This window comes from Dipteris shenzhenensis, chromosome 4 (assembly GCF_047967505.1).
Source record: "Dipteris shenzhenensis isolate YYH24624 ecotype China chromosome 4, Dip_SZ_1.0, whole genome shotgun sequence".
Classification (NCBI taxonomy): domain Eukaryota; kingdom Viridiplantae; phylum Streptophyta; class Polypodiopsida; order Gleicheniales; family Dipteridaceae; genus Dipteris; species Dipteris shenzhenensis.
Genome location: NC_141599.1, coordinates 33,935,710 through 33,961,950, shown reverse-complemented (window position 1 = coordinate 33,961,950; position 26,241 = coordinate 33,935,710). Strand labels below are relative to the sequence as shown.

General features: G+C 42.9%; 1 protein-coding gene across 2 annotated transcripts in view; it reads right to left on the bottom strand.

Moving 5' to 3' along the window:
- The window catches only part of LOC147902754 (ER membrane protein complex subunit-like protein), a 67,449-nt gene extending 51,496 nt beyond the window's left edge, over positions 1–15,953 (bottom strand). Inside the window, exons 1-2 of one of the 2 annotated variants that reach the window (XM_087373277.1) lie at positions 15,507–15,953; positions 9,835–9,897 (exon numbers count right to left, since the gene is read on the bottom strand). In XM_087373277.1, coding sequence (XP_087229403.1) covers positions 9,835–9,897; positions 15,507–15,821 — 378 coding nt within the window. In that variant the 5' untranslated portion in view covers positions 15,822–15,953. The remainder of the gene's footprint in view (positions 1–9,834; positions 9,898–15,506) is intronic. The other variant, XM_087373276.1, reaches the window with a different exon arrangement.
- Positions 15,954–26,241: the final 10,288 nt, after the last annotated feature.

The following is a 26,241-nucleotide window of genomic DNA, read 5'->3' as shown; positions in this document are numbered from 1 at the left end:
AATGCAGTATGCAACTGGAGGTAGCGGCCTCGACTCCCTCGAGAGCACGCCACTGGTTAGAGTATGATGTCCCGCACGAGATCCTCTCTCGCTTTTGGCCACGTCTGTGGTCCAGCCTCAGACCACTAAAGATCTTCTTCTGAATGGTCGCACACGGGGGCCTGTTCATTGGCCCTTAGCTGGAGCACATGCGAGTGGATGGCCACTGTGACCTATCACTGCTATACAGAGGGAGTGCTTGAGACGTTACCACACTGTCTTTGGGGCTATACAGCGGCGCAAAGGATTTAGGCAGTAGCTATTAGGATTGTTGCTAACATACAGAGAAGGCAGTGGGACTTCCCGTGGGGGATGGTAACCTGGCTCACGGAGGGGGTGTGAAAAACCAAACTTTTCGAGAATGCAAATGTGTGCAATGCATGCAAAATTTGAATGCCAATTGGCCCTCCAATGGGGAAGGGCGCATGGCCAATTGGAAGGGCGCCCTTGTGAGAGTACTTGTTTCTATTTCGACCTACATGCAACGTGGGAGAGAGAAGGTGGATGAATGTTGTCACGGGGACATGAAGTTATGAACCGTGACTAACTTTGGCTTAGGGGGCTAGCACAGGGAAAGAGACACTTCCCAGAAGTCCCTAGGTGCACACACTATGCCTGCTTGCTAGGGGCAAGGCAAGGTTTAGAGGGGTCTTAAAGTTAGGCCCAAGGAAACCAATGTTTCATTGGTTAGAAGGGGTTAGGATTTTAATGTGAGGGGCAAACCAATGTTTTATTGGTTTGCAAGGGTTAGAGCATTAATGAGGGAGCCACATGGCAGCCCCTCATGCACACCTACCCTCTTCCTCTCCTTCCAAGGCAAAAAGCGAGATTTTGGACGTTGGTTTTCTCTCTCTCTTCTTTCACCCATCCCAAGGTGAAGGGGGCACGCCGTACGAAGTCCAAGGAAGGCTTGACTCCTTGCATTTTTGGCCTGCACGCATCTCGAGGCAATCTATACGGCTGTATGGACTGCAATAACTGCATTTAAGGTGTCTGTACCTGCTGTGCCGTCCTTTCAATGCTGCTGTATGGATTGCTAGCCTACTGTACGGTCAAAACTTTTGATTGGCACGTGAGCCAAGGTGGCTGAATTGCATTAATTGCTGGCTGTACGGAAGAGGTATGCACCCCAATGCTGATTGTACGGAGCATTCATCGCTGCTGTACGGATCAGTTAGCACGCATCCCAAGGTGTGGTTATTGCTGTACAAACTGTTTTCACACAGCCCAAGGCTGTTTTGGCTGTTTGCACGGCCCATTTAGACTCCCCAACGCTCTTTGCTAGCTGCTCACCTTCTCTCTTCTGCCCGTGATCCTCCTGCTCTTTCTTTCTCTCTGATTCCAGCCCGTTATCTCTCTCTTCCTTCCCTTCTCCTGGCTGCCAGTTCCTCCCGCTAGCCTCTACACTAGATGTGTTGCTTCTGGATTGAAGTCAGTTGAAGCTGGTTTGAGTTCTCGTTGCTATCCTTTTCATGTGATTGCATTTGGAGATTTTTGGGAAGATTTTTGGGAAGTGTCTGGATGCTTGGTCATTAACAGTTGGTTACAGACTTTGTGGAATGCTTGGATACCTTTACAATTGGTCATGGACAAATGGTGAATGCCTTAGCTTTGCCTTGGCACTTGGGTACTAGTGTGTGCACTAGGATGGAATGCAGGTTATAGCCAAGGTTTGGCTTGGATAGTGGAATTGCCCGTGGGGTAGGACACAAGGGTGAGCTCTTGTTGTATGTACCAATTTCATTCCTAAAGAAATAAATAAATACCGGAAGGGGCGCCAAGTATTCGGGGCCAGTGTGGTGTCTTGTACTTGATTTCATGAAGTAGGGGCACTCTAGCCTCCATCCAGTTATTTCTTCAGTTGTTTCTACGTGGTATTGTTTAAAGTTAAGTGGTTGGAAATGATGCAATGTGGCTGTGAGTAATGAATATGTAATGCAAGTTATAGTCTACTGCCCTTTAGGAAAGGGAAGGCTGGTTACAAATGCAATGTGGTAGCGAGAATGCTACGTGAGATTCACAATGAAAGGGTAATACCCTTTCATTAATGTCCCGTGAGATCACTCAAGTTCCATCTTCCCATTTACACCTACCCTTATCCTATGACCCATGCACCTACCATTCAATGCACTCTAATGCACCCTTCCCTTTCCTATTGCCCCTAGGACCTAGACACGTGTGTGCACATCGTTATTACTGATCATTGGCCAATGTTACATAGTTTGGCGGTACTATTTACACCGCTTGATCGATCATCAATACAAAAATATTACCGCACCATCAAATTGGCGCCTAACAATAATAAGGTTCTAATGACTATTAATTAACTAAATAATCATTTCTCTTGTCATCCTGCTTGAATGAGCAAAAGTCCTCTTCTGGATTGTTGCTTCTCTTCCTCTTACATGCACTTTCTCTTGTTACTTCTGCAATTGCATCGCCTCTTTATAATGTACAAGTATTTGTGGAAAATCTGTAAAGAACTCTTCTTCCATCCATTGTGCATCACTAGCTGGCTGGTTTTTAAACTTCAGTAAATACATATATCTCTTCTTCCACGAGTACTCTTCTCTTTATGGTACACAATCTGTTCCAGAGTAAGAACTTCAGTCCTATCTTCAAGTTCAAGTTCTTCTTGATGCTGAGTATCCAAAGCGCAGAAGAATCGCCATGGTATCTCTTCAAATTGCTCACATGAAAGATATTCTTCATACGCCAGTGGGCTGGTAATTTCAGCTCATACGCCCTAGATCCTTCTTCTGGATATAAAGCTGCTGAAATCTGAAATGGACCATAAAACTTCAGTGCTAACTTGACATGTTTTGTACTTCCTCTTACTGACTTGATTCTTCTTTTATCAATCTTCAGTAAAACCCAATCATCCTCCTTGTAATAAACTTCTTTTCTTTTTTTATTGGCTGCCTTGGATTGTTGAGCTTGGGCCTTCTTAATATGTTCTTTTACCTGCTCAATAACCTGTGACATATCCTCAGCAAACTGGTCAGCAGCAAAAATTCGCTCCCCCAAGTGTGTTATTGGAGTGGGTAAACATAGCCCATAGATGATTTCAAATGGGGCTTTCTTGGTGGAAGTATGTACAGTGTTATTATAAGCAAACTCTAACATGGGTAAGAACTTTGGCCACCTTCTAGGTTGGTCATGGACATAAGCTCGAAGTAAAGTAAATATGGTTTGATTGACATTCTCACTTTGTCTATCTCCTTGAGGATGGAAGGCTGTAGTAAATTTCAGTTTGGTTCCAAGATTCTCTAATAGGGCTGTCCAAAACTTGCTAATGAAACGGCCATCATTATCGGATACAATAGATTTTGGTAACCCATGTAACCTAAAGATTTCCCTAATGAATAACCTTGCTGTTTCAGGAGCAAACAACTCTTTTTTACAGGGAATAAAATGAACATGTTTACTCAGCCTATCTATAATAGTGAAAATCTGCTCAACCTGACCAACCTTGGGAAAACCTGACACAAAATCCATTGTAATGTGTTCACACCTTTCAGAGGGAATAGGCAAAAGCTGCAAAAGACCAGCAGTCTTACTTGTGTCAGATTTAATACACTGACGTACGTCACATTGTTGAACAAAGGTTGAAACTTCTTTGCAAAGTTTAGGCCCATGTCTAGAATATGGACTCGCATGTAACTCACTCATGACTAGATACCGAAATGTTTTGGGTACACATATGGCACGTCCCAACAATAAGTATCCATCCACAATGGAATAAGCCTCTAAACCCCCGACCTCGTTACACTGAATCTTCCCATAAATTTCAGCAAAGTCCTCGTCTTAAGGATAAGCTTCAACCATTGCTCCTAATGATTTCTCCTTAATCACAGAAATGCGACTAACTTGGGGCCGTCTACTCAAAGCATCAGCTACTAAATTCTCCTTTCCTGGCTGATATTCAATATTTGGTTGCCCAAAGGATTGAATATATTCAGCCCATTTGATTTGCCTTGAAGAAACAATGGGTTGAGAAAACAAGTGCTTGATACTTTGATGGTCAGTCTTAATCTTGAAAGCAAAACCATATAAATAATGCTTCCATAACTTTAAAGCATGAATGACTGCTAGTAACTCCTCATACGTGATATATTTCAATTCAGCCCCTTGAAATTTTCTACTCTCATAAGCAATGGGATGCCCTCCTTGCATCAACACTACCCCAATCGAGGTACCACTCGCATCCGTACATACAACAAAGAACTCCTTGTTCATGTCCGGAAGTGTTAACACTGGTGCAGTGACCAATGTTCTCTTAAGCTCCTCAAAAGCTACTTGGTGAACCTCTCCCCACTCATACAAGGAATGCTTCTTCAACAAATCTATTAGTGGAGAAGCAAGACGTGCAAAATTCTTAATGAATCTGCGATAATAACTACACATCCCTAGGAAGGATCTCAGCTCATGTATATCTTTGGGTATTGGCCATTCGATTATGGCCTTGACCTTTTTAGGGTCAACCTGAATTCCCTCAGCAAACACAATGTGTCCCAAATACTCTATTTCTGTCTTGAAGAACTCACTATTCTTGGTATTTAGGAACAATCGATCCTTCCTTAGGAGTTCCATCACCTTGGCAAGGTGATCCTTATGCTCTTCCTCAATCTAGCTGAAAACTAAAATAAGACTATGACAAATTTTCCCAAGTAGGGTCGCAAAACCCTTCTCATCAACCTACTAAAAGTGGTTGGAGCATTAGTTAGGCCAAAAGGCATGACCAAAAACTCATAATGTCCAGTGTGTTAGAAAAATACCCAACAGAGGGTACACGCAGCGGAAATAATGCCCAGGAGCTCACACAGTGTGCGGTGTGGGTGTGGAATCACAAACTTCTTTACTTATGTGCATTCAATAGGTGTGCAGACTCATCAATAGACAATGAACCAAACCAGATAGAGAAACCACCAAATAATATATTTCCGTCCACAACTATGGACACAATACAAAAGAGACAGATCCAGAGTCCCACCAATGGTGTGGTCCTCTGATCTTACCACAAAAGTCCTTCTCCTATCTGCTGGCTATCTCTAGACTAGAGTCCGTGTGCTCCACCTCGAGCATGAGTAGACTTTCCGTCTAGAATGATCTTCTCCACCTTGCTGTCTGGAAACCAGTCTAGGTGGGCAGCTTCCTGCAAGCTAAGTCTGCAGCACAAGGCACTTCTTTCTCCTCCTGACTGTAGGCCCAAAGGTAGCCCTGCTGCTGCTCCTTCTGCTGGTGGAATTGCTGCTCCAGATGATATGATGATCACAACACCTTGCTGCTCTAGAAGACAGCCAAGGTCCAGCCTCTAGGGAACTCAGTCTGCAGCACACCTTCCACTCTCCTTCACCCCCAGTGTGAGGCCCAAGGGAGTGGCTTCTGGCTGCTCCTGTCTGCTCCTTTTCTTGCTGAATGTTGGATACTGCCCTAGGTCTCCCTCCCCCATGCTCTCCTCATATGGGGGTTTACAGATGGGGAGGTGACCTTTCCAACACAGTGAGAGTGCGAAAAGCAATCTTATGTTCATCTCCAGCTTTCATCTGAAGTTGATGATAACCAGATTTCAAATCCAATTTGCTAAAAACTTTAGCACCTTTAAGCATATCCAATAAATCATCCACTCTTGGAATCGGATACCAGTTCTTAATCATTAGTGTGCAATGCATGCAGAATTTGAATGCCAATTGGCCCTATAATAGGGAAGAGCGCCCTCGTGAGAGTACTTGTTTCTATTTCGACCTACATGCAAGGTGGGAGAGAGAAGGCAGATGAATGCAATATGGTAGAGAGAATACTACGTGAGATTCACAATGAAAGGGTACTACCCTTTCATTAATGTCCCTTGAGATCACTCAAGTTCCATCTTCCCATTTACACCTACCCTTATCCTATGACCCATGCACCTACCATTCAATCCACTCTAATGCACCCTTCCCTTTCCTATTGCCCCTAGGACCTAGACACGTGTGTGCACATCTTTACTACTAATCATTGGCCAATGTTACATAGTTTGGCGGTACTATTTACACAGCTTGATCAATCATAAATACAAACAGATAACCGCACCATCAAATTGGTGCCTAGCAATAATAAGGTTCTAATGACTATTAATTAACTAAATAATCATTTCTCTTGTTATGACACGGGGGTCATGCTATCAAGAGTCACACAGGATGCTCTACACTAGACATGCCTAATCCTACCTACAACCAAAAAAACAATCCAATACCAAACATCTGAAGAGAGAGTTCTCTTTGGCCTTCATAGATACCCTTTATTAAAGTATCCCTTCTTTTGGCCAGGCCTAATGAATATGTCCCCATAAGAGTCCAATCATCCATCTTGCTTTTTTCTTGCAAAAAAAGGAGCTTCTATTTATGCTTTGAAAAAAACACCCTGCAAGTCAGCTTCCAATAGAGCTGCTGAAGGTGAATACAAAAGAGGAAACCCGCTATTAGCCAAGCCGGGTTCCGTAGGGCCCAACTCACTGCCTAGGGTTTCTCCGGAACTAGGGCTGACAGAGAAGGTGGTGGTCTGTACATCCAATGAATACCTCTCGCGGAAAGAGTGTAGAAAATGCATGCAGGCCAAGCCTTGCAAAAGCGTTCTTGCCTCTTAAAGTGAGCCAGGGTATCATGTTCCCAGATAGCTCGTAGGGTAGTGTAGCCATCACAAGGACCTACTGGCATCCCATCACCTGACTACGTTTGGTGACCCAAATGTGCCATGTAGTAGTGCTAGCCACAGACTCCTAAACACTGGCCTCCGTAGAAACAATCGGGCGGGCTCGTGAAGGGGGGATTGCATCCTCGACCTCAATTCGAGAGACCTCCTAGCCTCTAATCCTGTACGCGCGTGAAACTGGGTCAATAGAGAAGCATGACCCCCCTTCGTGAGCCAAGCTACCATCCCCCACGCGAGGTCCCACTACCTGTTGAGAGGCTTCAGGTTCTTATACTTTCACAGATGATTTGCAGTAAGCCTTCAGTCCCACATCAGATAGTTTTGGCTGAGTTCGGAGCATCCCCACTACAACTTGATGCAGCATTCCAAGTCATCACATATCTTTACCCCATTGATCCCACACCACAGGGCGACGCAAGCTTCCGTGGTTGGCCCTATCCTCCTCCATGGCATTGGAAGCAGAGGGTGACCAGAGGTGCTGGTATGCATGTACATGTAGATGGTTTGAGAGCCTGGGACTCCACATAGATAGGATGCCTCCTTCAGTACAGTGTTGAGGCCCCTCTATACTGTTCACATATCACGAAGTGAACCAAGTCATCATACAATTACACACATTCAGGACTTGGTTGGCACCTCGTGAGCTTCCTGTGAAGCTCGACTTCTACAAAGACCATTGCCTACGGTCCACGCATGTTGGCGGAGGGCTTCATTGACCACCAAGATATACACCTCCCTTGCTCCTTGAGGATATCAATAGGGTAGTTCCGGGTCTCATCACATCACCTCCGTATTGAGAGTGGTCGAGCGGAGGGCATACCCAAAGAGGACCACACGTGCACTTAATGTGATTCTCAGGAGATTGAGTCAGAGGAGCACTACGCATTCGGATGCCCTGTGTACTATGAGATCAGAGGTCGCTACTACTACCTTTTCAAAGATGGCCTTGGCTCCCTACCCAGTTTCCTATCCTATCCATACTAGAGATGCATGGTGGCCTTTATTCATGAGGCTGGCCGACACAGAGAGAGATTGCTCAGAGCACGCAAGGGTGATCAAGACAGGCCCCACTCAGAGCATGATCACTGAGTTTTTCCAGCCAAACAGCACGACCACTAGAAGCCACAGAGACAGCGCTCTAGAGGACCCGCGCCAAAGTTAGAGATACACCAGACTCACCGAGACAATCAGGCACAGATCACATTAGGGGACCTTCCCTCCATGCTCACTGGACTGGGTGGCCAACCCACAGGAGTGACGGTGGCACTTGTCCGCCCACAGGGCTATAGCCAGGAGGCCACACGTGTGGACAGTCGCCAGCGACCTATTACAGGTTACATGCCATCACATCAACCTCGCACATCAACGCCCCCCCTCCCAAAGTTGATGCCCCTGCTAGCTCCCATTTCAAGAGCCCGAAGATTTCTCTTTCTAGATATCATTGCCACTATGTTCAAAACTTTTTGGTTTTCATATGTATTCAGCATAGGTGTTGATGCCCCTTTAGTGGCTCCAACCTCAGCTCATTGTATCAGTTTCTTTCTAGTCTCATAGCCCCTTTGTTCTTCCAAAGACTTACAGTAAAGTTTCTTTCTTTTTTTTCTCTCTCTCTCTTCTACTTTTCTTATTCTTATTTTCTACTTTGTTTCTTCCTTTTTGCTATCGAAGTTTTTGTTGTTTGTTTGGGTTTTCAAACCTTAGTAAGCACTAGGTTTACCCAAGAGATTTCGAAGCCTAGATGGCAGCTTATGCTTGGGTCCTAATGAGAACATAAGCGTAGCTTTGCTAACTAAGTTACTTTTATTTTTATTTTTATTTTTCTCATTTACTCATAATTTTATTTTGCTTGTTCTATTTTTTTAAAAATTTGTAAGAATGGATATATTTTAGTCTAATGAGGGGGGGGGGCGGGCGGGGGGGGGGGGGGGGGGGGTGTCACGAGGGCAAAGTTTCCCTTTAAACTTTTTTCACTTTTTTTTCTCTTTTCCTTTGCTCCCCGGTTTGGTCCCCTACCGGGATCACCAAAGTACCCACTTGATCTCTCGGAGTTGCCACTGACTTGCTGGCTGGAACCTCGGCTGGACTGAATGTCCTTCACCTTCACAAACCTGCCTGACTCCTTCAGATGCTCAAAAGAGGCCTTAATGAAGCCTTAATGAAGGCGGCTGGACGTTGGAGCCAAAGAGAAAACTCCCTCCAAAATACAAAACCACACACACGCAGGATTCAGTTCAGAACAGAGGGTTCAGACCAGAGAATGGTGAAGACCAGAGCTGGAAGAGAACATGCAGAGCTGAGAGCTCCTTGTAATCCTGAGAGAGAGAGTGTGAGAGCTTCTTCATCTTTTGTTCAATGTAATCTGCCCTGTGGCGTTTTGACCACAGGGCCTCCTTCCTTTTGAATGCCAAGAACATTTCTCCCTGGGTGTCTCTTTTGGTGTCTTGAAATGAAGGTCGTTGAGAGCTTGATGTCGTATCCCCTCCCCTTCGTCGAGTTTGTTGTCTGCACGTGAAGACAAGAGCTGTCCTTCGAGCCAGGGCTTCCCCTTGGCTTGGAGAAAAAGCCCACGAAAGGGCATTGCGAACGAAGGGCTGTGGAGGGCGTCGTGAGCGTCGCAAGCCTCGCTCAAGAAGTTTCGGAGTCAGGCAGGTTTGTGAAGGTGAAGGACATTCAGTCCAGCCGAGGTTCCAGCCAGCAAGTCAGTGGCAACTCCGAGAGATCAAGCGGGTACTTTGGTGATCCCGGTAGGGGACCAAACCGGGGAGCAAAGGAAAAGAGAAAAAAAAAAAGTGAAAAAGTTCAAAGGGAAACTTTGCCCTCGTGACAGGGGGGGTGGAGAGTGTGTGCGTGCGTGTTTTCACCACCCAAAAAAAGCGTGTTCGTGCACACATGTATGTGTAGATACACACATGAGTTTTGCATCATGCTTTATCACATATCTACATAAATTTCTCTCAAGTGTAAGATCTAAAAGTCGCACGCTAAACAATACAACCCTATACAATCACATGTGTTAACAATGAGGAAAGACAAACAGATTGTGATAGTAAACAACTCAACAGGACAAACAGTGACTGTTAGGATGGGCTTACTGCCACTACATACTTTGAAAGCGTTTTCCTCCTCCAAGGTTAGTGCATTTCTTGATAGCCGAAGTTTCGTGAGCGTCTGCACAACATGAAACAAAAATAAGGAAGGGAGTACTTATAAAACAAAAGAAGAAGAAACAAGCTCCTCCCGGTATAAAATATATTTTCCCTATATGGGATGCTGAAACAGGAAAACTCAAGCAAGCATCACTAAAGCTGCCCAGCGCCAATTCTAGAAAGATTACTTTCACATGCTTCAAAAGCTTTAATAACAATTCAAACAGAAGCCCAATCATCTGGCAAAATGCATGCATAGCAACTGCAAGTAAAGTAATAACATACATTACTGTCCCTCCAATAGCAAATGTCCACGTACTTGAATCTCTACCACCAAAGGCTGGTTCATGTTGCTATTCTCACATGTTTGGACATGGGTGCCATGTGTTCCCTCATCCATGATGGATGTATGCGGGAGCTTGCCACACCATGTGGCCCCTTAAAAATATATAACCCTTTTCCTTGACATAACGTTCTAGATGTCCTACTATAGGACCTAAGGTCTATCTACCACTCTTTTTTACCTTTTATTAATCCTAACCCAAACTTACCCCAAGGGTAATTTAGTAACTTAAGCTTAAATCCATAGTTCATCACTTTTTCCAGCAATCTGCTCATTTACCAACCACCAAGGGAAGTGTTCCAAGCTTTGCTACTTGTAGACAATTCACTTTCGTAGGATGATGGGCCGAATTGGTATTGGATTTGAAAGGTGCATGCATGTTTAGGAGCAATAGGAGTAGCAAAGATAATGCGTGGTGTGATTGTTGTAAGTTACCTTCGATGATTCAATTCATGGTAATGGGATTATTTGCAGCGGTGTTTGTGACTATACCCTAGCATGCCATATTTTGTGACTTACAAAGTTGCAGATTGCAATTTCAAGATGAAGGCTGTGACTACGCGTGTAGGCTTTGAAAGTGAAGTAGCATAGGTTTGCCACTGGTTATGATTGCATTGTCCATAGGAGAGATCACCACGTCCATTTTGTTGTAAACCCCTATTCCTCCCTGCACCTTCGCTAGTGATACTTCAGACATGGCTACAATCGTACACAATATGCATTCTCTTCCTAGCTGGGTTAACTACTGCCATCCCTGCCAAGCACCCGTTGCATACACTCATACTATACTGGCATCGATTGCTGCCCCAGTATATCTTATGCAGCGCTTTGAACCTCCCTTTCTTGCCCAGAGGCTTGAGATAATGATACATTCCATAACATCTCAAAAAGCCAAGTTACACATTCCTTGCTACAAATCTTGCAAACATCAAAAAAGGAATAACTCAAGAGTGCTATTTCTAGGAAACCGTGCTGAGATATTTAGTTTAACCTTGGATCCATGGACCCATCTTTTGGGTGCTTCCTCTATGTTCAGGTTGTCCGATGCTTTTGAACTGTTACCTCAGCTCCAACAATGTCACATCCTAAAGCTACCAATATTGGCTTTGTCTTTCTCTATCAATGGGTTTCCCAAAGCTCATGGACCTTTGATAACATGGCCTTAAGCATGATAGGGACACTTGCACCTATTGCAATTATCAGAATTACACGAAAAATATAGCACAGGGTGATGGCTTGCGTTAAGCAAACTCAAGCATCCATTGGAGGTCCCTCAAGCTTCAATCAAAGGTTGCTTGGCTATATTGCCACCTTAATTTGTGCAGCACGGAGAGAAATCCCGCATAGTAGGCGTAGTTGACAAATATCATAGTCTAGAATCGAGAGTTTGTAGCCCTGACCTTTTCATCTGAACATGCAGACAAGTTTCAGTATAGGACAAAACTTATTTCGTCATTTTTTGCATTTGAGCTCGCAACAAATACACCAGACCTTAACCAGCTGGAGTTTAAGGCTGCAGTGGGCTTTCCTCACTCAGAGGTGTTTGATTTCCATGCAGGAGAGACTTTCTCGTTTGAGCCCATATATAAAATCTAAGGTGAGCCTTTCACTTAAAGAAGGTTATTTCCTCCTTATTCAAACCCCGGCCTCCTTTAAGCAACACCACGTCCTCTTTATTCGACGATTGGGTAGTAGGCAAACTGGAAAGTTTGTGTGTGAGTGTCAACAGTTTTGCATAAAAACCATTGGTACGATCTGCAATATGGGCACATGGCTGCCGGAAGTTGCCCGGACCTTATCGGATTTACGGACACATGATCAGATTGGAATCCGGCAGCTTTATAGAGGCTGAGCACTCCTTGTAATGCGGAATGGATTCGGAAAGGAGGCTTTTCACTGGATGTCGTTTGGAAGCCTAGCGTTACCTGCCTGTGTAGTCGGATAGGGAGTGTCAAGTGAGGAGTGCACACCTGAATGCTAACTATACACAAACATTGAAATGAAGGGAAATGGGGTATTTATGAAAGTGACTGGATAAGTATAGTCCACAAAAGCTTGTTTACTGTGGGACATGTAGTCCACATAGGACTCTAGCTACTTTCTTAAACAAGGCTAATCATGTAGCTACTGAATAAGAGCAACATTGCAACTAAACAATTAGCCATTAGATTCACCAAGTTTAGAGCAAGAGGTCACAAATCACATGAATGATTGTAATAAGAAGTCAAACCTCATCTGCTCATTTACCAACCACCAAGGGAAGTGTTCCAAGCTTTGCTACTTGTAGACAATTCACTTTCGTAGGATGATGGGCCGAATTGGTACTGCAATTTGAAAGGTGCATGCATGTTTAGGAGCAATAGGAGTAGCAAAGATACTGCATGGTGTGATTGTTGTAAGTTACCTTCGATGATTCAATTCATGGTAATGGGATTATTTGCAGCGGTGTTTGTGACTATGCCCTAGCATGCCATATTTAGTAACTTACACAGTTGAAGATTGTGATTTCAAGATGAAGGCTGTGACAACTCGTGTAGGCTTTGAAAGTGAAGCCTCTCCCAAAAAGCATGGATACGCATGTTAGTGCCAGAATTGGCAAGTTTTGCTCTTTTGTGCAGGAAAGTGAGATCTAAATGACACAATTCGCATGTAGGCAGCTTGCTTATTTACCTGCATGAAGATGGTTGCTCCCTTCTACGACTATTCTAGCATAGGTTTGCCACTGGTTATGATTGCATGGTCCATAGGAGAGATCACCACGTCCATTTTGTTGTAAGCCCCTATTCCTCCCTGCACCTTCGCTAGTGATACTTCAGACATGGCTACAATCGTACACAACATGCATTCTCTTCCTAGCTGGGTTAACTACTGCCATCCCTGCCAAGCACCCGTTGAGTACACTCATACTATACTGGCATCGATTGCTGCTCCATTATATCTTATGCAACGCTTTGAGCCTCCCTTTCTTGCCTAGAGGCTTGAGATAATGATACATTCCATAACATCTCAAAAAGCCAAGTTACACATTCCTTGCTAAAAATCTTGCAAACGTCAAAAAAGGAATAACTCAAGAGTGCTATTTCTAGGAAACCTCAGCTCCAACAATCCTAAAGCTACAAGGCGACGTTTACATCTTCAAGTAGAGATTTTGGGTTGATCCCTCAGCTCTTTGCTTTTGCCGCAACTGATCCTCCCAATGAGCAGAGCATTACAACAGTGTCATTCATTCCCCAGTTGCTGAGAAGCATGATTCACAAAAAGATCGTGCAAGGCCTAAGCCATTCTTTGCCCAACCGTGCTTTTCCTTAAAGAAAACAAGATTTCATCTCTGAAACTTAACCACACTTCTTATTACTCCTAGCAATAGACCTTCTGTCCTAGGAGAGTTTGGTTTTAGGAAACTATTGACTTACTAAGAATTGAACCTGAAGTTTGTCAACGGTACTGCTCTTCACCCATAGAGGTGATCTGCAGGTTGAACGGCTGGGATACCAAGACTCCCCACTGGGGCTTGAAAGCCCCCCAGACTGGTCAACCAGTCTGTGCATCTGCCAACCAGCCACAGACTGCGGTGACCCAGAGCAGCCAAGTGTCAGGCAGGTACAGCCGACTGACATGTCTCAGTCCCAACCCAGTCTACCGTACTCCTGACCTGTCCTCCTGTCTGCCAACCTGCTGCAGACCCGACCTGCTCCTTTGCCCATACATAGGCCCTTGGCTGCCTCATTTGCTGGCTCTGCTGCCTGCTTCTTTGGGCCTTGCACTAGCCTTGCATGAACCTGTCGATTGCTGGCAAATGACAGCCACTATAGGATCCCATGCCCCTCTTTCTCTCTTCTCAGTTCACCCCCATAGCATCTACATTCTCAGCCTGTGTGGGTTTCCTCTGATCCCTTTCTTGCTACAGGTCATCCTCCGATATCTCCTCCTCATTTGGGGGCTCACAAATGGGGAGGTGACATCTAATCCCCAACACCTTTAACCTAAAGCTTCAGAAATATCTTAACAGAAACCATTGAGAAGTTTGTTGATCTTGTTCCCATCTACTATCTACACGTGAATCGAATCACGCAATGGTTGACCAACTTTATGGCTCCCTGTGTCAACTCAAAGACTAGGTGTGAAGACAGTCCACATATTGTGGAAGAAGGCTTAGAGGTTCTTGACGACCTCCTCCAATCATAGTTGGCTACATCCACATCTGAGTTGTAGTGCTCTCTAAGCCACTTGCACCCCCACGTGACAGCTTCTCCTGTCAAATGCATGGACGTGAGGATGCACTTTTCGTTCTCCTCTGTCTAAATGACATAAAAAACTCCCACACTAGTTAAGCCAAGACAAGAACACTAAAGGTTCTGTTTTCCCATCATACCTGAACCTACTTTGCTTGAAAGTCAAGTGATAAGTCCAATACCACATGCCTCTCTCCTAGGCAAACAAGAACACGGGTCTTCTAGGCTCCCGGATACTAAGCCCTTGGCTTGGCCTAGTCTAGCGATTGGCTTTGCCTTTCTCTATCAATGGGTTTCCCAAAGCTCATGGACCTTTGATAACATGGCCTTAAGCATGATAGGGCCACTTGAACCTATTGCAATTATCAGAATTACAAGAAAAATATGGCACAGGGTGATGGCTTGCGTTAAGCAAACTCAAGTATCCACAGTAGGCGTGGTTGACTAATATCATAGTTTAGAATTGAGAGTTCGTAGCCCTGACCTTTTCATCTGAACATGCAGACAAGTTTCAGTATAGGACAAAACTTATTTCGTCATTTTTTGCATTTGAGCTCGCAACAAATGCACCGGACCTTAACCAGCTGGAGTTTAAGGCTGCAGTGGGCTTTCCTCACTCGGAGGTGTTTGATTTCCATGCAGGAGAGACTTTCTCGTTTGAGCCCATATATATCTAAGGTGAGCCTTTCACTTAAAGAGGGTTATTTCCTCCTTATTCAAACCCCGGCCTCCTTTAAGCAACTCCACGTCCTCTTTACTCGACGATTGGGTAGTAGGCAAAATGGAAAGTTTGTGTGTGAGTGTCAAGTTTTGCATAAAAACCATTCGTACGATCTGCACAACAAATTCAGGTGAAATCGCTCACGACCACGTCTCGCCCATTATCAACTGCACTATTTCGACTGACTGTTGAATTGCTTCCATCAGGTTATCATCAACGGTTGCGGTCCTAGGAGCATCGTTGCACTTTAGTCTCACAGAAAACACGAACAGTAAAAATGGCCTCTCTTGAAACATAGTAAATTGCAAAACGATGAAAAAGCAACATCACGATACCTGGCCACCGTGATGCAAGTTACGAAGACGAGCTGTGAAGACGCCAGCGGGAGTGAAATCTGCATCCCCGAAAGAATGCTCAAGCTCAAATTGTACCTTGGGATCGACAGCAAGACCGTCATGGGGGGGAGGAATAGGCCGGCGAGGGGGGTCGAGAGTGCGAGAGGTGACTTCCTCGATTTTGGGGGAACCAATGATGCCCCAATTCTCGTCGTCGTCCTGTAGTTCGTCGGATTGAAAAGAGGCGGTGCGAGGGGACTCGAAAAGGATCAAGCACAAGAAAACGAAAGTGCCCACTACAAATTTGGGAGCCATGGAGACGGCAAGGACAACAATCTACTCAACCAGAAATCGAGGGGAAGAACAAGAATGAAGAAACTCGTCCGATCTCACGTGACCTCCCGCTTTTGCCCTCACGTGATTGCCTCTGGGGCGCACATAGATTGGGCACATGTCCTCCGGAGATTGCATTCCCTTGGAGTTATCGGCACATGGCTATCGGAAGTTGCCCGGACCTTATCGGATTTTCGGGCACACGATCCGATTGAAATCCGTCAGCTTTATAGAGGCTGAGCACTCCTTGTAATGCGGAATGGAGTCGGGAAGGAGGCTTTTCACTGGATGTCGTTTGGAAGCCTGGCGTTGCCTGCCTGTGTAGTCGGGCAGGGAGTGTCAAGTGAGGATCACACACCTAAATGCTAACTGTACACAAACATTGAAATGAAGGGAAATGGGGTATTTATGAAAGTGACTAGATAAGTTTGGTCAACAAAAGCTTGTTTACTGTGGGGACATGCAGTCCGCATAAGACTCTAGCTACTTTCTTAAACAAGGCTAATCATGTAGCTACGAAATAAGAGCAACATTGCAACTAAACAATTAGCCATTATATTCACCAAGTTTAGAGCAAGAGGTCACGAATCACGTGAATGATTGTAATAAGAAGTCAAACCTCTACGAAAACTTGTCAATGTAGCAAAATTTCTACTGCATGTTCTACACAGTTATGGTTCAGGACCACTCAAGTGAAGTTGACAAGAAAACTACTTTAAGGAAAGTAGTTCTCTAGCGTAAGAGCATAAATTACAAGATCTCTAGCGTATGTGCATAGAAAGCAAGATCTCTAGTAGAATTGCATTAACAACTGTCTTGAGTAAAGGAGTCTGGCACACAAGGTTGATCAGCTGACCACAACATTCATGTTGATGAACAATAGATTGTGAATAATTTTACATGAATGGCCAGGCCAACAGTTGCAATGTGCAATTTGTGTTTGTGTGGATAAAGACCAAGCTGACAAAAATAGGCAAGCGCCTTTTTTATTTACTTAGATATTTGAAAGCAAATCATCACCATAGTTTATTAAACAAGAAAATGTATGATCACAAGAATGCCATGTCTACCTGATACTGAAAAAGTTTCACCAATAGGTTGTTTGCATGATTAAAGATGTCGTTATCAGAGAATTAACCCTTTAAACTGAGACTAATAATAACATGGTGGGAAACGGATTTCTAAAATTTCCCATGTTAAAGATCGTACTATTTGGTGAAGAAGTGGATTTTATGTAATTTTCAGCCCTTAAGTGCTTCACAAAGTTTTTTTCCACACAAAACCAAATGGGAAACAAGGTGGAGGCCTTGGCATTTTATTTCCCATTTCCTATAAAACTACCACAATGCCATAAGGCCTTAAGGGCCTTTACACATTGCCTCAATGCCTACCAAAGATCCCTATTTATGCCTCATGGCAAACAATAGTCTTTACTTACAAGTGCCCACCAAAGCGAATACAAACAAATGAGTTAGCCAAGTGGTTAGAGCATGGTACAAGGTCCAGTGTTCGAGACCCATTGGCTGATAAGGTGATTTTATCTCTTCCCAAACTTTTTGCATTACGGGCGATTGGGAGCGGGGGGTGTGCCTACCCAAGTTTTTCAACACCCTATAAAAGGGGGATCAAATGTCAGGTTGCCCTGTGGCATGCCGCCCCTAATGGTGGGCGGGGAAACCTTTGATTTCTAAATATTTGAAGACCCCGAGGGCATTGATTGGTAGAAGGGCTATTGGAGTGAAAGGGGGAGTATTGTTCACAAAAAATCAAGGTTTAATGTTGAATTTCAAAAATTAACCTTTAAAATTGAAAAGAGAAGGTTTCAAACTTGCAAATTTCATTGAGGGTGTTTACACATTGGTGCCCACCCATGAGAAAGAAGAGGTGTAAGTCGATGTGGCCTCATCATGTGTGAAAATTATAGTATCTATGAAATGGCCATGAGTGTGGGCAGCTAAGACCTTGCCTACCCAAGCCTTTCCCACTGGTGACAAAGGTTATGCACACTAATAGAAGATGTGCGTTGCTGGTGATCTTGTCAGTTTCAAAGTTTTGTTTCATTAAGCGTGTGTTGGGCGGATAAACAAACATCGCCCGCTTGTTTTCTTGCATGGGTGGGCATGTGGCTATGTGATGAGGAGGGGGGAGCCATAAAGTGGGAATGCGTGATGTGGCATCCTGCTTTTTTTTCCCCTCACCCCCCATTGACACACACAATTGCCGGGGGGCTACTAATAGGTAGCACTAGAAGGAATTGAAAGTGGCAACTCAGGTGGGCGAATGCCCAAACCAGATGCATCATGCTTAAATCCTGTTCATGCGGACTTGTGGGTTTACAATTGGAGATGAGTTGGCTGCAAATCGATACATGCAAGTTTTTATTTAGAAGGAGGAGCTCAGGAGAAAACTAGAGCAATAATGACTTCTACTAGGTTAATGTGCAAGCACATCATCCTTTTAGATTGCAGACTCTAAATTTCAGCTTGTACGCTGTAAAATATTGCTTCATGTGTGCACGTAACAACTCCAGATTTCCCAACCGGCCCCTATGCATAAATAGGCTATTAATGTAATCGAGGTTGGGTGTCATTTAACTCTAGGGTGGTGAAGAAAGCCGCCACACCGAGCTAGGATGGAAGGTGAGCCAGAGTAGTGTTCACAGAAAACCTATGAACCTACGATTTTTTCTTCTTCAGTTGTAGAGAAACATTTTGTCAGTTTTGTAAAATTTGCAACATGTTAGGCGATTTAGTTATATGTTAGTGGAAACCCCAAGTTTGGTGATTTGTTGAGGAAAATGTTTTCTATGAAGAGTGCTTGGAGGATATCTTTTCGTGCTTAATCTTAAAATTCCTCCATCTTATCTTAGCAGACTCTTATCATGAAGTACGTCCTCTTGATGTGATGTTAGTGCACGTATGTTGAGGGACTGTAATGCTCTTAGATTCATATATTGCGTTGAGAAGTTAATTTATTGTAGGAGCCATCTTCGTTCGGTCTTTATCATTCAAGTTCTTTGAGGACTTTGTTGTGTACTTTGATGTGCTTTGGTTCGAGGGGCTTGATGAGGAATAGGTTTTGCGGGTTGCGTATACACGAGAGAGTTGTGTATGTTAGGCCATGTGATTTTGATGGATGTTGGGTTGAAGTGAAGGCAATCCATGGATAGACCTTGTGAGCGATGAATTGTTCTAGTTGCAGCAGGATGTATAGGAAATTGGCATAGTGAAATGGTGTTTAGATTGTTTTTCCCTATTTTGAATTTTTGGTGTATTGGAGTCCAAGTGGATGGAATGTTGTTGTAAAGGAATGCGTTTCTCAAGCATGATTGCTTTCCTATGGTTGTGTTGGTAAAGAGCACCCAAACAACATGTTGTTCAGTGCTCATGTTAGATTGTTCGAAGATGCCATCACCACCATTTACTAGACCATTGGGAATGTCTAAATTTCTAGAGCATATTTCAACTATTATCCCCGGTTTAAAATGCAGAGCTTTGTGCATTCCTGCTATGTTTTTTGGGTCAGTTGGAATTGCAATGGTTTTGCTGCATGTTTTGTGCCTTTTAACAATTGCCTGTAGAATATGCGGGGGTTCTTGGATTAATTCAAAATTTTATTTTTTGTGAATATCTTTTGCAGCGGTGGTGTAGAAAAAATGTGGAATTTTTTGTTTTTGCATTGGTTTTCTGAGGTATTGTTCATTTATGAATGTTTGTTCCCCAACTCTTATTTTGTTGAGAACATGGATGTATTGGCTATTGGTTTGCCGCATTGGAGTGTTAAGCTAATAGAAAGACACTTGTCTTTCCAAAAGGATGACATCATTGATGTGTTTGTGGTTTGCTCCATAAAAGCCATGAATCTTTTGTTGGGCTAGCTTGACATAGATCCCCACATAAGAAAACATCAACCCCTCCAAATGGTTTGAGGTGGTTGTGTTTGATCTCTCACAAGTGCATGTTTGCAGCAAGTAATGTGGTATGGCCTATTAAGGAGACCTCATCGAAAACAACCAATTGCAAATCTGTGTAGAGTTGTGATAGCTCTTGTAGCTTTTCTGCTGTGTAGTGAGATGCCATTAGAGGTAAATGTAGTGCTGAATGAATTGTCGTGCTGCCAATGTTGAATGCTGCTTTTCCTGTGTAAGCTAGTAAGAGTAGTTTTGGCTGGATAAAGTTGCAAGTGTCTTTGTGGGAGCCTTAGAAGCACTTGAACTATTGCCATCAGTGTAAATGTTTTCCCTATCCCAGCATTCCTTGACAGGAAAACATGGAATTGTTTTGTTGGGCTTACTCTTTTCCTTTTCTTGAACATCATGTCCTCGAGCAGTAGTCGTTGTTCAATGTTCAGCTTTTTCAATGTGTTGTAGTAGTCCTTGTTTGGTAGGAACTTGTACATTAGTAAAGATTCACTATGGAATTGATTTTTTTTTGTTAGCACTGGCTCTCCTAGAGACAGTTCTTAAGGATCCAATTGGGGTGAAGTTTTGTGATTATTCTTTTTTTGGGGGGGAATTTTTGAAATTTAGAAATGCTACTTTTGGGTGGGTGAGCTTCATAATTGGCTTTATAGCTTTTTGGGCTTCTAAAAGCTCCCTGGCTTTTCCCAACAAGTATATAAAACTTTGAAGCCCTCCATTCACCCTAGGCTAACTTTGATGCACTTCGTTCATCTTTAAGGTTTGTGGGCTATCTCTGCTTTGAAGGTTCGTGAGTTGTTTGGTGCTTCTAAGGTTCATGGAAGGTTTGTGGGTAGTTTGTGAGACCAATACAATTTTGATCTCGAACAACTCCTTTGATTGATAGCTAAAATACCAGGTACATTCTCTTACTAGTTAGTAGTCGTGGATTTGAGCCTTGTCCGATAGGTTGCCTATGCTATCGCTATCCCAATCTTCTACTCTCGTGACGTGCTTTCTACATCCATAGAACTATATCCCATCATCACCCTGATTGCAGGCTTGATCAAGCGAGAGAGTCTCAGAAGATTGGACATGCATGCCGGCTGAGCACAGGTAGCAGGGGTAAAACAACCCATGCGAAGCGAAAACCTCATGATAAATTGTCTTTCTATGATCACACGAATCGTTACCGTCTAACCACCAATTAACGAATGCCCAAGTAGTAGTGCTTCCATCGACCTTGAACCAATTCGATATGCGTATGCCATAAAATCTTGTTTGCCAAATGGAATTGGAAATACATAGCTTGAACTTTATTCTTCAGTAAATGAAAGGTTGCAAATAGAAAGGCCCACAAAGAACTCTGCAACTAGTATTCGAGAATTAGAGTATCCTTCGTCCAAACGTAGATTACCCTGCAATGCTTGAGTTGGACGCCGAAGATGCTACCACATGATAGGGGTGGGATGGGCCGACAATACTGACTTCTCTCAATGCCAAACTCTTTCCATAGAGCTCGCTCTGAACCGTCCAAACAAAGCTCAAGCCCAATATGTGCCTGCCAAATCCTAGGCAGTATGGCTCGCACTGGGAAGAGGTTGTTGAGTCCCTCACCGCTCGTTGTTGCAGTGGACTAGATTATATTTATAGATAATATACATATAATCTGTCACCCACTCAGGGCTTCACGAATTTATCAGGGCTCGCAAATTATTTGCAGTCTCTGGTCAGGCTACCCATTTCAATGATCGCATGACATAGTGTTCCTCCTATATGCGGGTGCTTGGAACTTGGTTTTGAAAGACTACTCACACACCCAAGTCAATGATAAATCATTCAAGTAGTCTTCCTGTGCTGTTGTGGTTGCTCAATTACTGTATTCGATTTGAATTGGTTGGAGTTTGAAAGCCAAAGTCTCATGTTGTCCCACATATTAATGACTTGAGAACTGCACAAGGCAATGGATTCCACCTCCAAATCTTTCGCTCAATGCGGGCACAAGATGGAGAAGCTTAGAAGGAAGTATAGGGGCAGCAGCTTCTTTTGAAACGCAAAGATTCTGGCTCTTCTCAGTAACCTTGCTATGACCAATTGGATCTCATGGAGAGGGATCCGAGAGCTGTCCTAGATGCTAGGATCCTTGGTCTTCTCGGTGGTCTCCATGGTGGCAAAGCCTTGTTTTCCTAGAGGTAAAAATATTTCCTTTTTAAATTTGAAAGATTTGAATAAGGCTCTTTAGATTATATTTTTAAAAACATTTAATTTTATTTTTTTCCTTCAGAGATAGAAGCATTTTCTTTTTAAGTATGAAATATAAAACTACTAGCAAGCCTCAGAAGATAACTTTTAACAATGAATGGTTTGGTATAAAATGGATTCGTGAACATTGAAGTACGTTTCTCTTTGGACTTTTTTAATGAAACATGGGTCGGGATTAATTTGAGGAAGCATCATCACTCTAAAGGTAGTTTGTTAGCACATTAGAAGGATTGTCAACAAGGTTGGTCCATAAATGCTGACCTTGAATGAGTGTGTGCCTGTATTTTTTTGTTCTCTATCTTTCTTTGTTGAAATCTCCTTAGATAACACATGCCAAGATACTTGCATCTACCGTCTGCTTTGGGGTATCCCTAAAAGGGTTTGCTCAAATGGCACATGGGATTTGTAGGTGTTGTCAAATGAATGTATATGTTCTCTTCCTTGTGATTCCTTTCTTTTAGATGGGTCGTTAAAGAATATGAGTTACTTCCATCTGCTTTGAGGTATCCCTAGAAGGGTTTGCTCAAATGGCACATGGGGTTCATGTGATAGGGTATATGTCTGAAACTATGTTTTCATGGGGAAGTCTCCTTGAATAACTTCTAACAGGATTGCTACATCTTCCATATGCTTTGGGGTATCACTACAAGAATTTTCTCAAATGGCACATGGGATTTGTAGGTTTTGGATAATGAATGTGTCTATTCTCTTTTTAGTAGTTCTTACCTTTTAAATCATCCATTAAAGGATGCATGTTAGTTCCATCTGCCTTGGGGTATCCCCAGAAGAGTTTTCTCAAATGGCACATGGGATTCATGTATAAGGGAATATGTGCGGTGGTTAAATATACTTTTTGAGTACTGGTAGAATTTGTGGCGCACGGCGCTCAAAAGTGACGATGTGTTGGTTTTCTTCCAATGTTTTTTTGAAGCTTTGTTTACATGCTGATGTGTCCTTTAATAACATGCAAGAATATGCATGTACCTTCCATTTGCTTTGGGGTATTCCTGCAAAAGTTTGCTTAAATGGCACATGGGATTTACAGGTATTGGTCAATATGTTCTCTTCTTGGTAGTTCTTTTCTTCCATATGGTTCATTAAAGAGTACATTTCAATTCCTTTTGCTTTGAGGTATTCCTGAAAGGGTTTGCTCAAATGGCACATGGAATTCATGTGTTAGGACATATGTAGGGTTAAACGTACTTTTAGACCTGGTAGGAATTCTTGATTATTTAAAAGTTCTCTATGTCAGAAGTTGGCCAAAAATATTGCTTTCTTGCCTTTGTAAGCTTATAGTGAGAGCCGTTCTGGGTTCTGCCCATGCGCGTGCGCGCACACACACACACACACACACTCACATCACTATAGATAGATATCGATTTTATCTTCTTCCAAGTTGAAAGGACATTGAATCTATCCATAGTTATCGCACTAGCTATGTTAAATTCCTCTATCTATAAAAGGGAGCATGCGCTTTTTGTTTGTAGTTGCAAGTGCCATGGCTATTCCAAAAGAATTAGCATTCTACTCTACTTCAAGGAAATGGACTACCAGGGACTTTTTTGATAACACAAGGATGCAAAAGAAGTTGGCATTTATTCGACTATTCATTGCTCTATCCACACTACAGAACAATAGTCATGTGCTTAGTTAAGGCCCCTAAAGGAGCATCTTTCATAGATTTCTTACTGCATGACGGTTTTATCAAGAGTCCAACCATGCAAAATCCTTATACTAGGAGGAGGAGTGGATCAGTTGTCAGTATTCTAATTGTTGAATCCGTGTGTTATTTAACAGCCACAACAATCGAGCAGTTGGATGAGCTCCAATATCAGCTCAAAAGCCTAATTGAAGGGTTGAGAGATTACGATAACTCGCACAAGTTCTTGAACATTACAGTGCGATGGTCTAATGAAGGTAGACACACCCAATAACGACATAGAAGACTTTGTTCAATCTTTGGATATGGACGGCGTAAAATGTAAACATTATATAGCCGCATTGGAGAAGTTGAGATGGTTGGGTTTTCTATGGAGGCATGATTTACTGTACTATGCCTTTTTGCTTATGAGATTTAAGGAGGTGCCTATAGCAAAACACTCGGTTATTGCACGCCATGCAATCCTTTACCTCGAGAAGACAAGTAAGCTTGGACTAACATAGGTGTTTTGTGGTTGGGAGACCCAATGCCCAATGTCATGCCATTCGTTGTTTGGCTCTTGTACATTGGCAGGGGGTGTTTTTAGTTGGTTGTGTGGTTTACAAAAGGAGGTGGTGATTAATAAAATAGATTGATACTTACACGGCCTCTTAATGGCATCCAAAAATGTTGAGTGGACAACTAATACGTTGCTATTTATGGGTTTACAACAAGAAAGCCCAATACCAATCTATCGCATCAACCCAAAGTCGATTGAACTTGTTTGGAGATTAGTCAATGGGACCATGCATCAACAATATTACCCGTACATGAGTCCATTGGTTGATATGCTTTCCTTGGGAAAGGCACAGCTGAAGCAAATAGGTGGCAATAATGCATTGGGTGTTGCTATTTGTAGGCACAATGACGAGGAGCAAGGGATGGAGCTTTGTAATAGGCTAAGCTTAGTTTATGATTAAAGACATTCTAATTTAGTTCCTGTTACCGTTTATGTCATTTGGTTGTTTGGAGTATTGTACCTTTAAACTATATATTTTGCTTGTACATGCTCTCATCGAATGTTTGCTGTTAATGATGCTTCAACTTTAATCTTCTTTTTATACATTCTCAGGCCCAAAATGGATGTATAGGAGAACAGAACCAAGACACGATTCTTTATTCGTTAAAGCACTACCTAACAAAATGTCCCAAGTCATAACAAAGCCTTTTAAAAACATTTAAAAAAAAAATCGCATCTTCTAGGATAGGGGTGCATTCATTGAAGGTGTTTTTTAAATAAAATGGCCACCCTGAAATTTATTATATTGTAGGTAAAAAACTTTAAAAAAAATGTCAACTACATCAAATAAAAGACCAAGAACCAGCGCTGAGAAGGAATCTTCACAAGCTTCAAGCAGCAAGGCATCCAATGTAAGGCTAAAAAACAATCGCAGATCCTTGTGCAAATTTTTAATGGGAGTCTCGCTGGGCTTACACATAGCTCGTGGTGGCTAATACAACACAAGATTCTTAATACACACTAGAAGAGTATTTCTATTTCTATCATAATGGATCTACTCTTTCAAAATCCATATCTAAGGTTGCATAATGCCAAATGCAGTGCAACCCAAAAAACACATCTCTCTCTCTCTCTCTCTCTCTCTCTCTCTCTCTCTCACACACACACACACACACACACACACACACAAACACTTATTTACTTAACCATGATAACACGTACAATCAAGGCTAGAAAAAAGTGTTGAAGCCATCAATGTTCCTCCAAACTGCTTGGCCATTCTACATTGCTTGTACACTTTGCAAGACGTAGGTTGTGGGTTACACTAGCTACAACTCAATCTGATGATGAAGTCGTGGTTCTTGTAGTAACAACTATCTGGCATTGGTTTCTACACGCATACACATCAACCTTGTATAGCCTCTTGGATACTCCCAACACACATTTGTCATCACTTTACTATAGGCTTGATCTTTGGCACATAGTTGTTCTTCCATCACATAACTTCGTTCACACATTGATACGTTTAGCATAAGCCCTCAGCGGTAGCTTAATCATAAGACCTGAGTGGGAGCTTTCACATAGTGTCCTCATGGTTAGACATTCTCATCGGTACACAAGTAAGCTTCTAGCATAGAGCACCAAACCACCTCTAGCAAGGAGTTATGCCGATCACACTATTGATGATACACCAGTCATGACTCTAAGTGAGATTAGTGCAGATCTCACACCAAATATTGAAACTCAGCACTCAATTGACACTATTTTGCAACGTCAACAACTACGTCATGAAAGAAATTACAAATATAGACCTGGTGATTGTTTATTTGATACAATAAAGTATCTAGTTGATATAGATTTGACATCTGTCGGAATCCAAGCAGCAATAATTCAACAATTTCTCACAAGCTTGTAGAATGGAGAGGAACAAGCTATGAGGTGTTAAAACACTTCACTCTCTGTAGATTTTCTCCGTGATTTGCATGATGTCCAAACTTGTGATGAATATTTAGAGCGGTTGAGCAAGCCAGCAGCACAGGGGGGACTTTGGGGGGATCAATTTGCTATTCTCTAGGCATCATCA